The following is a 14,650-nucleotide window of genomic DNA, read 5'->3' as shown; positions in this document are numbered from 1 at the left end:
TGCTTTCCCAGGCCACAGCAGAGAGATGGATCGGAAGAGGAGCAGCTGGGGCTGGAACCGGCGCCCATATGGGATGCCAGCACTGCAGGCTGGGGCTTTAACCCACCAACCCACCAACCCACCAACCCACCATGCCACAGCGCCGGCCCCACTTCTGTATTCTTTTTTTTTTTTTTTCTTTTGACAGAGTTAGACAGTGAGAGAGAGAGAGAGAGACAGAGAGAAAGGTCTTCCTTCCATTGGTTCACTCCCCAAATGGCCGCCACGGCCGGCGCTGCTCCGATCCAAAGCCAGGAGCCAGGTGCTTCTTCCTGGTCTCCCAGGTGGATGCAGGCACCCAAGCACTGGGGCCATCCTCCACTGCCTTCTCAGGCCACAGCAGAGAGCTGGACTGGAAGAGGAGCAGTGGGACTAGAACCCAGTGCCCATATGGGATGCCGGCACCACAGGCAGAGGATTAGCCAAGTGAGCCATGGCACCGTCCCCACCACTTCTGTATTCTTTAGTACATTCCTGTTTCTAGCCTCATGCCGGCTCCTAAGTGTCCCACCTTACTTATTTCATAGATCAATGAAGATTACTTTTGTTTCACAATTGAATTCATTTCCACTGCAATTGGTTTAGAGCTAATTATGGATAAATTTGGGGTTAAAACTTCTAAAATCTGAATCTGAGTCTTTCTGTGTTTCGGTTGTATTGATTTAGTTTTTGAACCCAAATATTTCATTTTTCTTAAAGCATGCTTCACCAGTGATCTAGGTGTTGTCAATGGACATTCTTTTTCTGTTAGTAAAATTTGAATATTTTTCATTACATTATATTAAATGACACATTTCTCAAAAATTAAGCCATTTCAACAGGCTAATCTTCCGCCTTGCGGCACTGGCACACCGGGTTCTAGTCCCGGTCGGGGCGCCGGATTCTGTCCCGGTTGCCCCTCTTCCAGGCCAGCTCTCTGCTATGGCCCAGGAGTGCAGTGGAGGATGGCCCAAGTCCTTGGGCCCTGCACCCCATGGGAGACCAGGAGAAGCACCTGGCTCCTGGCTTCGGATCAGCGCGGTGTGCCGGCCGCAGCCCGCCAGCCGTGGCGGCCATTGGAGGGTGAACCAACGGCAAAGGAAGACCTTTCTCTCTGTCTCTCTCTCTCACTGTCCACTCTGCCTGTCAAAAAAATAAAAAAAAATTAATAAAAAAAATTAAGCCATTTGAGATGCTTTGTTGAGTTTTGTTGAACTCTTATCTTTCATAGGAATGACGTTCATGGCAGTGTCTTAACCTTAATGAAGAGCAGTATTTAGATATGATGAGTAGCATAATTAATGGTACATTATAATGGAATTGGAGAGTGTTGCTGTGCAAGGCCTTTAAAGTTGGTTACTGTACTATTCCTAAGTATCCATTAAATGAGTGTTTACATTTCAGAATTTGAACATTTGCTTTTTTGTATTTTTAAATTATGATGTTTGTTTGTAACAATGGCATGCTGATATGAAGCTCTTTATTTCTTATTTCTTTCGGTATCTAAAAGCATGTGAGTCAGGATCTGGAAGACTCATCATGTTCTTCGACACAAGGAAAATTTAACCGAGAGCAATTTTACAAATTTATCATTTTCCCTGGCAAGTGGATTAAAGTCTGGTATGATCGACTCACCTTGTTGGCGTTACTTGATCGGTAAGCAACTGAGCATGCAAAGGTACTGTAAAAAAGATACAATGGGCCTTGCTTCATGCTTCTGCACGTGGAAATCCAGTTTTCCCAGCACCATTTATTAAATAGACTGTCTTTGTTCCAGGAATTGGTTTTAGATCCTTGATCAAATATAAGTTGGCTGTAGATGTTTGGATTGATTTCTGGTGTTTCTATTCTGTTCCATTGGTTTATCCATCTGTTTCTGTACCAGTACCATGCTGTTTTGATTACAACTGCCCTGTAGTATGTCCTGAAATCTGGTATTGTGATGCCTCCGGCTTTGTTTTTGTTGTACAAAAATTGCTTTAGCTATTCGAGGTCTCCTGCATCTCCATAGGAATTTCAGCATCATTTTTTCTAGATCTGAGAAGAATGTCTTTGGTATCTTGATTGGTGTGGCATTGAATCTATAAATTGCTTTTGGGAGAATGGACATTTTGATGATGTTGATTCTTCCAATCCATGAGCATGGAAGATTTTTCCATCTTTTGGTATCCTCTTCTATTTCTTTCTTTAAAATTTTGTAATTCTCATCATAGAGATCTTTAACATCCTGGGTTAAGTTTATTCCAAGGTATTTGATTGTTTTTGTAGCTATTGTGAATGGTATTGATCTTAGAAGTTCTTCAGCTGTGGCATTTCCTGTGTATACAAAGGCTGTTCATTTTTGTGCATTGATTTTATATCCTGCTACTTTGCCAAACTCTTCTATGAGTTCCAATAGTCTCTTAAAGTGATCCATGTTAAATATAAGAGTGGGAATAAGAGAGGGAAGAGATGTACAATTTGGGACATGCTCAAGCTGACTTGCCCCAAACGGTAAAGTTAGAAACATACCAGGGGATTCTAATTCAATCTCATCAAGGTTGCATGTACCAATGCTATCTCACTAGTCCATTTGATCAATTTCTGTTCACAGTTGATCATAATTATAGGACTAAGAATCAAAGGGATCACATAAACAAGACTAGTGTCTGAAAATACTAACCGATAGAACAAAAAAGGGAGAGAATGATCCAACATGGGAAGCGGGATACTCAGCAGACTTATACAATGGCAGATGTCCTAAACAGCACTCTGGCCTCTGAATCAGCCCTTAAGGCATTTGGATCCGGCTGAAAAGCCCATGAGAGTATTTCAGACATGGAAAGCCAAGACACTCTGGCAAAAAAAAAAAAAAAAAAAAAAAATGACCTAAATGAAAGATCTCTGTGAGTGAGATCCCAGTGGAAAGAACAGGTCATCAAAGAAGGAGGTACCTTTCTCTGAAGGGAGGAGAAAACTTCCACTTTGACTATGACCTTGTCTAAATATGATCAAAGTCGGTGAACTCAAAAGGCTTCCATAGCTTTGGCAACTCATGACAAGAGCCTAGGGTGAGTACCGATGCCATAAACAAGAGTGTCAATTTGTAAGTCAGCAACAGGAGTCACTGTGCACTTCCTCCTCATGTAGGATCTCTGTCCTTAATGTGCTGTACGTTGTGATTTAATGCTATAACTAGTACTCAAACAGTATTTTTCACTTTGTGTTTCTATGTGGGTGCAAACTGTTGAAATCTTTACTTAATATATACTAAACTGATCTTCTGTATATAAAGATAATTGAAAATGAATCTTGATGTGAATGGAAGGGGAGAGGGAGCGTGAAAGGGGAGGGTTGCGGGTGGGAGGGAAGTTATGGGGGGAAAGCCATTGTAATCCATAAGCTGTACTTTGGAAATTTATATTCATTAAATAAAAGTTAAAAAAAAAAAAGATACAATGGGGACATGACAGTGCACACTTTTGAAAGAAAACTGCTCTTGTTAGGGTCTCCTGGGACATTTCCCAGGTATATACCTCTTTTGTTGTGAACCCAAAGTCTAAACAGTGAGATTGTGACAAAAAATTGTAATTTCACGGCTACCGATGGGAGAGGTAAGGATTAGGTAACATGGTTTGAATTTAAGTTTAACCATGGGGAGAGTATTACCCTTTGACCATTCACATTTATCCTCATTTTTGTATGAAAGTCTGGGGTTCTATCTGTAGCACAGGCTTGGCTTGACTGGGTGTGGGCTTGGGGACAGGAGGGATGATGAAAGTGGGTGATTTCTAGCTCTTTCCTGAACAACTTGAATTCTAATTTTTCACTCTGATGTACACTAACTTGAATATTAAATTTTCCATTAAACTCTTTCCCTATTTCTTACCTCCTCTTACTATGGCCTTAAAGAAAAAAAGGCTACAGGGTTGGAGATGTGGTGGCTGGGAGGGGAGAGAAATGAGATGAAGTGAAGGTTGGTTATGGCATGCTAGGGAGGGGGCAGGGTAGGGACTTCCTGTTTCTATCTTCCCCTCCTTCAAGATGTGCAAATGACAGGATTGCCATCTTTAAGGGCTGTGTAGTGATATGGAGGTTGGTTTGAAAATATAAGATGCTATTATTAATACTGTCGTTAACAAATGCTGGGTTTCATAGTGCAAGGCTAGATAGTGCAGACAACGACATGGCTGCTTGCCTGCTTGCCTGCCTTACTATTGTTGGTCCCCAAGTGACTATTTGTTATACCAATGTCTTCAGTGGTGTGATCACATACAAAAAAAGATAGTCATGCAAAATTACAACAGTAAATTTCAGGACCCATGAGTCAGAGAATGGAGTTATAATGGTTTTTATAACAGTGCTGTTACCCACAGGGCACACACTTAAGAGCAACATTTAATACTTAACTAATAATCCAAGATAATACATGCTTTTAGATGAGGAATTTTTTGAGATATTAGTTTTTTTTCTGTTAAAAACAAATTACTAAAGGGCTAGCTTGTGTTAACTCTTCATGTTAAAGACAAATATTTCTGTAGATTTCTCTGCTTGCTTTCTTAAAATCTATGCATTAACAAAATAGTTAATTGAAGATCACATTGAATCTAAAAGTGATAAAGAATACTACTGCAGATTTGAAAAGTATTTAGTTTTATGGTTCTAACCATTTTTCTTGTAATTCACAATGAATTTTATTTTATTTTTTTATGCTCAGGTATGACTGAGACAGCACCACCCCATATCCATGCTTATCTATAGTTCCTTCATTGGTGTGGGGAACAGAGCAGGACTGCAGCCATGTCTGATATTCAGGAGGCTGTGGCCTCACTGTGAACACTTAGACGGTTTCTGCTACTTGTATCTGTTAACAGGAAGCTGGAATCAGGAGCAGAGGTGGGACTCAAGCCATGAACTCTAGTGTGGGATGTTGCCATCCAAGTAGTGTCTTAACTGCTTTACTAAATGCTCACCCTAACCTTTGGGAATTGAACACAGTTCCCACTAATTTTTTTAAAGATTTATTTATTTATTTGAAGGCAAAGTTACACTGAGGTTGAGGCAGAGACAGAGAGAGGGAAGTCTTCCATCTACTGGTTCACTCCCCAGATAGTTGCAATGGCTGGAGCTGGCCCAATCCAAAGCCAGGAGCCAGGAGCTTCCTCCAGGTCTCCCACATGGGTGCAGGGGCCCAAGCACTTGGGCCATCCTCAACTGCTTTCCAAGGCCATAGCAGAGAGCTGGATTGGAAGTGGAGCAGCTGGGACTCGAACTGGCCCCCATCTATGATACCAGCACTGCAGGTGATGGCTTTACCCACTATGCCATAGTGCCGGAGCCTGACCTACTAATTTTTAATGCTGTGATCTTGCAATGACTATAGCCTCTCTGTGCCTCAGATTTCTATCAAATGAGGATAACCTATATCATAGGGAATTTGTGAAGAGTAATAAATTTAGGCAATAAAAAGAGTTCTTTAAATATTAGTTGTTGTTATTATCATTATTATTAGCTGTAATGTGGTCCAGAGCCCAGAAAAAAGAAACATAAGTAAAAATAAAATAAAATTAGGACAGTCAAAGGAGACATTGTTAATCCAGATACTAAAATTTAGGTCATTTAATTCATGGGTGCCACACCCGTCCTATAGAGCCACAAAATCCTACCTAGAACAATTGTTGACCTGGTTTTCCAGTTCAGAGTCAATTAAGCAGAAGAGAAGGACTGCATGGACCTATAGCTCATAGTTGGAATGGAGAAGAAACTCAAAATACTTACCTAGAAAGCAGGAGCAATTGGGGAACATTGTAAGGAATGACATCCCCAAACTTGGCTTGGGTCAGATCCATGTGCGGAGCTCTGTAAGAATGCAGATTTTCAGACCTATGACTCAAACAGCTCATCGTTTAATTAGGAGTGCTGAGATCTTTCAGAACTGAAGAAAACAGGAATATTCACAAGAATTTTATATTTCATGATAGCCAAGTTTTTAAGGTATAAATAAATTACCTTGATATTCAGTTAGAGGCATTATATTTAAAGTCATGTGTGGATGAATGAACTTAAATTACCAAAATTTCAAGTTTGGAAAGTAAAAGTATATACAATGAAAACCAAACTGTAGGCACTGGGCACAGAGGGGAAGAAATCAGTAAGTAGTAAGCACTAAACCATTGCTATAATCTCCCCTAGGTTAGGGTCTCCTGCCTGGTAGTTTCTAACTTCACTCTTGGATTCAGGCTATTCTACTCTGAAAATGTTTCCTTAGTTTCTGAATAGCAGCTTTGTGGTTCCTATAATTGCCATCTCTTCTATTAGCTTTCAGTTCTCTATCAATTCTACTCAGATATTTTTGGACTTATTCTGTTCTTGTTTATTTTCTCTTATTATTTTTTTCTTATTCCTCCATTATCCCTTCCTGCAAAATACCAAGGTTTTATTTTCATTTATCTAGTTCATCTGGTTAGCATTCAAAATAAGAAATTGCCCATCTGTGCATCATTTCAACTTTTCATTCATTCATTCAACAAATATTTACCTGATTACCTACTCTATGAAATGGTCTGTATTTGGCACCTGATTGAGAGTGGTGAATAAGAGGACCTTGGTATCTTCCCTGGCGGAGCTTACATTCTTGTGGGGGAACAGCAAGTTCTGTTAGGTGCCATGAAAGATACATGTAAAAACCTGAAATAGAAAATCCTGGCAGAGGAAGGAGACTGCTGTTAGAAGTGGTATATGCAAAAGGATTTTCTGAAGAAGCAGCACAGAGATTTGTAGGCCCTTCTTAAAATTCTTGGAAAAAGGAATTCAAAGATAAGGTTATTTTGAAAAATTTTGAAACCCACATGTATTTTTTCATAATACACGTTTACTATGAACCTTGAAGATCTTACATATATCTATATATATGAAATTTCAAAAAAAATTTGCAATAAAATAAGCTTATCTTTTATTTTCATCTTTCTTGAACTCTTAGAAGTTCCATTGTGTTAAATCAGAGAAGGTGATAGCCACATGACAAGTAGAGAGAAACTCATTCATATTGTTCAAACTGAACTCATTGTCATGAAAACATGCTCTCAATATCTACTCTCCTTAAAAATCCTTTCTTGCCCTCACTTTCTCTGTTCCACAGTCCATTTCTCTATTCATAACAAAACTCTTGAAGTGTTGCACATGCTTGTTGCCATAATTTCATTCCATTCAGACTCTCCAGACCCCAGGATTCCATTGATTCTGCCCTGACCACAGCCACCATTGGCCCCATTCTTCATTCCTCATTTGACTAGATCCCTTTGCAGCATTTGACAGAGTTTATCTTCTTCCTTTTTTTTTTTTTAAGATTTATTTTTCTATTTGAAAGAGTTACACAGAGAGAGAAAGAGAGGCAGAGAGAGAGAGAGGTCTTCCATCTACTGGTTCACTCCCCAATTGGCCAAAACAGCTGGAGCTGCACTGATCTGAAACCAGGAGCCAGGAACCTCCTGTGGGTCTTCCCATGCGGGTTCAGGGGCCCACAAACTTGGCCATTTTCTACTGCTTTCCCAGGCCATAGCAGAGAGCTGGGTCAGAAGTGGAGCATCCTGGATTTGAACCTGTGCCCATATGGGATGCTGGCATTGCAGGTGGCGGCTTTACTTGCTATGCTACAGCACCGTCTCCTACCTTCTTTCTGGGTAGACTTTCTCATATTGACTTCTAGGACTTAGTTTTCTTTCTGTCTTGATGTTTGCTCCTTCACAGGAAGGTTTTAAAAAGCTTCTATGCCTCTTGATCTTTTGAGTTGGAATCTTGAGATGCCACACATCTCTTGGTCTTTATTTCTGTCTTCCCTCTTTTCATTGGTGATTGCATTGAGTCTTGTGGTTTTAAATACTGTCAATATGCTGATGACTCAGATTTGTGTCCCCAACTTGGATCTATCTCCTGAATTCCAGGTGTGTATATCTAACTATCAAACTGACATGATCATTTTTCAAAACTGAGCTCTTTCTCTCAAACTCACCCACACCTGCTCCACCTGTGATCTCCCCCCATCTCGGCTGATGACCACTCCATCCTTCCAGTTTCTAGGTTAAATTTCATGATGATATCCTGAGACCACAAGTCCTCCATTTCCTAGCCGTCTCTTTTTGCTCCCTGAGCTTACCTCCTCTCATTGCTCACTCGTCTCTACCTCTGCTGGCCTCCCTATTGATCTTCAACCATGCCAGGAACTCTTCCAGCTTCAAGACCTTTGCATTGGCAGTTCCCTCTGCCTGGGACATTCTCCCTACAGACATCTGCACAGCCAAATCTCTTGCCTTTCTTTTCACTTTGTTCTATTGCATTTAGCATCCTCATGTACTATATAATATATACCCCCCCCCCTTTTTTTTTTTTTGGTTCATGCTTACTTTATGGCACTACCTCCCAGAAAGGAAGCTCCATCAGTATTGTTCCAAGTGCTGGCACCTTTGTTGCATGAATCAATGAACCAACTTTCCCTTTGCACATCAGCAGCCCTTCCAAAATCCCACCATTGATTCTACCATGGTTTTTTCCTCTTAAGATGAAAATCTTGCAATCATCTTCACATTTTCATCCCAGCTTTCATTATACATATCTCATTTGGTAATGATCGAAAGTTTCTTTCTGCCTCTTTCTGAACTTTGTCTTAGTCACACATCCTCCGATTCCCCAGTCATGCCACTTTCCCAGGTCCTCCAGCTTCTCATAGCAGTGCTATTTATCCTTATCCTGGTCCCTTTCCCATCCAGGGCACCCTGTATACCTCTGTAAATAAATCTTTCTAATGTGCAGTCCTTTTTTTTTTCTGTTTAGTTTCTTTTTTTATAGAAAGCTTTTATTTAATATAAATTTCATAGGTACAGCTTTTGGATTATAGCAGTTCTTCCCCCATACCTGTCCTCCCACCCCCAAACCATCCCACTTCCTACTCCCTGTCCCATCCCATTCTTCATTAAGATTCATTTTTTATTATCTTTATATACAGAAGATCAACTCTATTCTAAGTAGAGATTTCAACAGTTTGCACCCACACAGACACACAAAGTATAAAGTACTGTTTGAAGTCTAGTTTTACCATTAATTCTCATAGTACAACTCATTAAGGACAGAGGTCCTATGTGGGGGAGCAAGTGCACAGTGACTCCTGTTGTTGATTTAACAATGGACACTCTTAGTTATGATGTCAGTGATCACCCAAGGCTCTTGTTATGAGCTGCCATGGCTGTGGGAGTCTCTTGAGTCCACAAACTCTGGCATTATTTAGACAGGGCCATAATCAAAGTGGAAGTTCTCTCCTCCCTTCAGAGAAAGATACCTCCTTTTTTCATGGCTCCTTCTTTCTATCGGGATCTCACTCACAGAGATCTTTCAAGTAGGTCATTTTTTGCCACAATGGCTTGGCTTTCCATGCCAAAAATGCTCTCCTGGGCTTTTTAGCCATAACTGAGTGCCTTAAGGGCTGATTCTGTGGCCAAAGTTAATGTGCAGTCTTAATCTTGGCACTCCTTGCCTATTAAATAAATTTTTTAAAAAATATTTATTTATTTATTTATTTATTTGAAAGTCGGTGTTACACAGAGAGAGGAGAGGCAGAGAAAGAGAGAGATCTTTCATCTACTAGCTCACTCCCCAATTGGCTGCAACAGCTGGAGCTGTGCTGATCTGAAGCCAGGAGCCAGGAGCTTCTTCTAGATCTCTCACATGGGTGCAGGAGCCCAAGGACTTGGGCCATCTTCCACTGCTTTCCCAGGCCACAGCAGAGAGCTGGATCAGAAGAGGAGCAGCTGGGACTAGAATCGGCGCCCATATGGGATGCCGGCGCTGCAGGCCAGGACGTTAACCCGCTGCACCACAGCGCCGGCTCCTATTGAATAAATTTTTAACCTAATTTTAAAATGTAAGATACAAGAGAAACCAAGGGAGGGGAGTGATATGGGGCTGTAGATAGAGGAATGGAGTCTAAGTGGAGGAGAATATGGGAAAAAAACTTTTTGGGAACTTTATTCTTTCCTGTCAGATAGAAAAAGTGTATTTTCATGAACTGTTTGTTTTGTTTTGTTCCTAGGAACATAGATATTAATTACAATGAAAAATATGTAATGAATTTTATAGTCCTAAACTAAAAAAAAGAAATGTAAAAATAGATTATGTATAATAAAAGGCACACAAATTTCCCTTTTCACCTAGTATGTTTTGATTTTCCAGAAAGTTGAACATCATGGTATCTGAATATTTGACATTTCTACATGTTTCTGTGTTACCTTTCCACCTTGCTTTTATTTTTCAGTAATATGTCAGCTGCAGTCCGATCGGAATTGATCATTACTTTCCATCTCTCTTTTTTTTAAGATTTATTTTATTTTATTGAAAATCAGAGTTACACAGGAAGAGGAGAGGCAGAGAGAGAGAGAGGTCTTCCATCCACTGGTTCACTACCCAGATGGCTGCAACGGCCAGAGTTGTGCTGATCTGAAGCTAGGAGCCAGGAGCTTCTTCTGGGTCTCCCACACAGATGCAGGGGTCCAAGAGCTTGGGCCATTTTCTATTGCTTTTCCAGGCCATAGCAGAGAGCTGGATCAGAAGAGGAGCAGCCGGGACTCGAACCGACGTCCATATGGGATGCCAGCTTACTTGCTACGCCACAGCACTGGTCCCTACACTCCATCTCTTGACTGTTTTCTCTGCTTTCCAATCTGTGGAAATCCCATGGCCATATTCTTAGCAAGTCCAGCTTGGCTTGTTTTTTTTTTTTTTTTCCTAGTCATTTATTTTTCTATTTCTTCAAATCTCTGAAATTTATATCCATATCCATAGTTTTTTCTCTTCAATTATGTATAAAATGTCCCTCTCAAATGATGCCTACACTTACGTGTTTCCTCAAGAGTTTTGTACTTAGTTATTACTCTCTGAGCATCAAGTGTCAGCATTAGTTTTTCTTTTTTTAAAGATTTATTTATTTACTTAAAAGAGTTACAAAGAGGCAGAAGCAGAGGCAGAGAGAAAGTTCTTCCATCTGCTGGTTCAGTCCCCAGATGGCCGCAACAGCCGGAGCTGCGCTGATCCAAAGCAAGGAGCCAGGAGTTTCTTCCGGGTCTCCCATGCGGGTACTTGGAGCCATCTTCTACTGCTTTCCCAAACCATACCAGAGAGCTAGATCAGAAGTGGAGTGGCTGGGACTTGAACAGGCACCTTTATAGGATGCCAGCACTGTAGGCAGCAGCTTTACCCTCTAAGCCATGGTGCTGGCCCCTCAGCATTAGATTTAATCTTGGTTTTTTTTTGTTGTTGTTGTTCATTTATTTGCTCACCTGTTTTTTTTTTTCTTTTACAAGTTTTTTTTTTTTGTCATTTTTTATTTTAATTAGTTTTTAATAGATTCAATGTGATTTGTAGATATAATTATAAGGACATATGATATTCCCATTCTCCTTTCCTCCCTGCTCTTCCTCACACCCTAATTCCTTCTCCCTTTCTTTTTTGTTTAGTTTTTGTGATAACGCATTTTATACTATAGTAAAAAGCCTTAATACTTAACTGAATAAGAAGTTTAGCAAGTAAAAACAAAAAGACCCTAGTTTAATGGGAATATAGACAACAACTATAACAATAATTGAATGGGAAAATGACCATTGCACTATTTTTTAAAGATTTACTTATTTATTTGAATGACAAATTTGCAGAGAGAGACAGAGACAGAGAGATCTTGCATCTGCTGATTCACTCCCCAAATGGTCACAACAGCTGGGACTGTGCCAGGCTGAAGCCAGAGCCAGGAGCTTCTTCTGGATCTCACAGATGGGTGCAGGTGCTCAGGGGATTGTGCCATTTCCCATTGTCCTCCTAGGTGCCTTAGCAGGGAGTTGAATCTGAAGAAGTGCAGCCAGGACTTGAACCTGTGCTCATATGGGATGCCAGTGCAACAGGCAACAGCTTTACTCGCTGTGCCACAGCATCAGGCTCCCTTCCACCACCCCCCCCCCATTTCACTCTTATGTAGTAAATATTAAAGAATCACAGGTCATTAAAACTGTAGTAGTATAATATTCTTAACCATTGGTTTGACAAATTGTAAAACAAAGTTTTACAGTACTATATTTGCAGTAATACTGATAACACACAGACCTTTCTTTTTTGTTTGTTTTTTAAAAATTTTAGCTCTCACATAAAGGAGAACATGTGGTATTTGTCTTTCTGGGTCCAGCTTATTTCATTCAACATGATGTCCTCCAGTTGTGTCCATTTTGCTGCAAATGCTAGAATTTCATTCTTTTTTACAGCAGAATGATACTGAATTTTGTATATATACCACATTTTCTTTATCCATTCATTGGATGATAGATACCTAGATTGTTTATTTGCTCACCTATTAGAAATGTTCCACAGACTAGAAGAAAATATTTACAAAAGACACCTGTGACAAAGGACCATTATCCAAAATACATAGTAAACATTTAAACTCAGCAGCAAGAAAATGAACAACCCCAAAATGGGTTTAGGGTTTGAATAGGCACCACACCAAAGAAGATGCACAAAAGATAAATAAGTGTGTGGAGAGATGTTCCACATCATGTGTCATTAGGGAGTTGCAAATTGAAACAATGGAATGCCACTACACACATATTAGAGTAATGAAAAGCCAGAAACATTGACAACACCAAATGCTGGCAATGATATGGAGCAACTGGGGTGCACATTCTTTGCAGATGGGAATTCAATATGATACAGCTACTTTGGAAAAAAATTCTACAGTTTCTTACAAAACTAAACTTATTCTTACCACACATAATCTAGCAGTTGTGTTCCTTGGTAGTTTTCTAAATCAGTTGAAAACTTATGTCTGTTCAAAAACCTGCACATGAATGTTTATGCAGATTTAGTCATAACTACCAGAACTGGAAGGAACCAAGATGTCCTTCAATGGGTAAGTGGGTAAATTAACTACAGTACAGCCATACAATGAAATGTTATCTGAGACACAAAGAAATAAGCTGTCTGTCTAAAGTGCAGCCTTAATCATGGCACTGCTTACCTAATGAGTAAACTTTTTAAGACTTGGAGGAAACTTAAATGTATATTACTCAGTGAAAGAAGTCAATCTGTAATGGTTACTTACTGTTTGATTCCAACTATATAGCATTCTGGAAAAGGCCAAACTATGGAGGCAATACAAAAATCAGTGGTTGCTAGGAGTTAGGGGAAGGGAGGAATGAACAGGTGTAGCACCGTGAATATTTAGGTTAGTGAAACTGCTCTGTGATACCATTATGTTGCATATATGCTGTGGTAAGCTTGTCAAGATCCATGAATGTACAACACCAAGAGTGAACCTATGGTAACATGAACTTGGGTGAGAATGAACTCTTAGTGTAGGTTCATCAATTATAAACAGTGTATCTCTGGTATAGATGCTGCTGGTCCAGGAGGCTGTGCGTGTGTCTGTGGGGACTCTGCTTTCCCTTTGGTTCTGCTGTGAATCTAAAGTGTCTCTAAAACATAAAGTCCATGAATTAAAATACTCACAACTGCCTGCATGCCAGGCATGAAGTAGCCAATTACTCTGTCTAAAAAATGTCATAATTTACCCATGAAGACCAATATGTCTTTTAGCAAAAATTGGTTGGGTAGAAAATACACTCAGAATTCTTGTGAATGACCAATCTAATATGCTAGACCCTTTGTTTCTTGACTTAGTCCACACCATCCTCCTTTAATCCATTTCAGCGACACTGTCTCATAGCTCCACCTTGCATCTTGTCCTTCTTTGGAAGTTTTCTACTAAATATCAATATCCTGAAACTCACTTAACTTATTCGTTTGTGCACCCACCTCTGGATCAACCCACCTCTCTGCCCCACACAAGGGGATGTTTCAACATGATCATCTCTGCCTGGCCTCCTGGCCTGTTGGGAGGTTGCAGCTCCCTCTCAATTCTCTATCTGGTGTTCTTTGTGCTTCTGGAAGGGGGCGGCAAACTACTCATGTAGTGGTCAAAGAGATCCAATAGAATTCTACTTATTTGTTTCAGTAACATAAATCTAGGGTTAAAAATACAGAGTTTGTTTATGTAGCAAAGGAACAAGGAAAGAAAGATATCTTTAAAATTCTATAACCAAATACATAGGCTTGCTTAAGTTCATTTCTCTGCTATCACTGCAGGTATTCTCTGTTTAGCAGTGGAAAACATCCTTTTTTTTTTTTTAACCTATGTGTTTTACACAGAACTGAAGATGTCAAGGAGAACGTGCTAGCAATTTTACTCATTGTCCTGGTTTCCCTTCTTGGATTTCTGACCTTGAACCAAGGCTTTTGCAAAGATATGTGGGTGCTCCTCTTCTGCCTCGTCATGGCCAGCTGCCAGTACTCGCTGTTAAAGGCAAGATCACATCTATTCTTCTCACTAACAAGTGCTCTTACTAATGTAGCCTTGACTCGTGAGATGATGACACAGACACTTCTGATTTGTCTTTTAGAGCGTTCAGCCTGATCCTGCCTCACCGATCCACGTAAGTTTCAAATGCAGGCAAGTAGCTTATCTTATTTGCTTGTATTGAAGACAGGGAAAAAAAGGCCAACATCTATTCAAAAGGCAAAATCTCCATCTATATCTTTATCTACATTTTGAATTTATAAATAGTAATAA

General features: G+C 40.0%; 1 protein-coding gene across 1 annotated transcript in view; it reads left to right on the top strand.

Moving 5' to 3' along the window:
• Window positions 1–14,650, top strand: part of PCNX2 (pecanex 2) — a 338,333-nt gene that overhangs the window by 80,913 nt on the left and 242,770 nt on the right. The window contains exons 10-12 of the mRNA XM_062210622.1: window positions 1,529–1,674; window positions 14,230–14,383; window positions 14,481–14,513. Of these exons, the coding sequence (XP_062066606.1) occupies window positions 1,529–1,674; window positions 14,230–14,383; window positions 14,481–14,513 (333 nt within the window). The remainder of the gene's footprint in view (window positions 1–1,528; window positions 1,675–14,229; window positions 14,384–14,480; window positions 14,514–14,650) is intronic.

This window comes from Lepus europaeus, chromosome 14 (genome assembly GCF_033115175.1).
Source record: "Lepus europaeus isolate LE1 chromosome 14, mLepTim1.pri, whole genome shotgun sequence".
Classification (NCBI taxonomy): Eukaryota; Metazoa; Chordata; class Mammalia; order Lagomorpha; family Leporidae; genus Lepus; species Lepus europaeus.
This window is presented reverse-complemented; position numbering and strand designations above follow the sequence as displayed.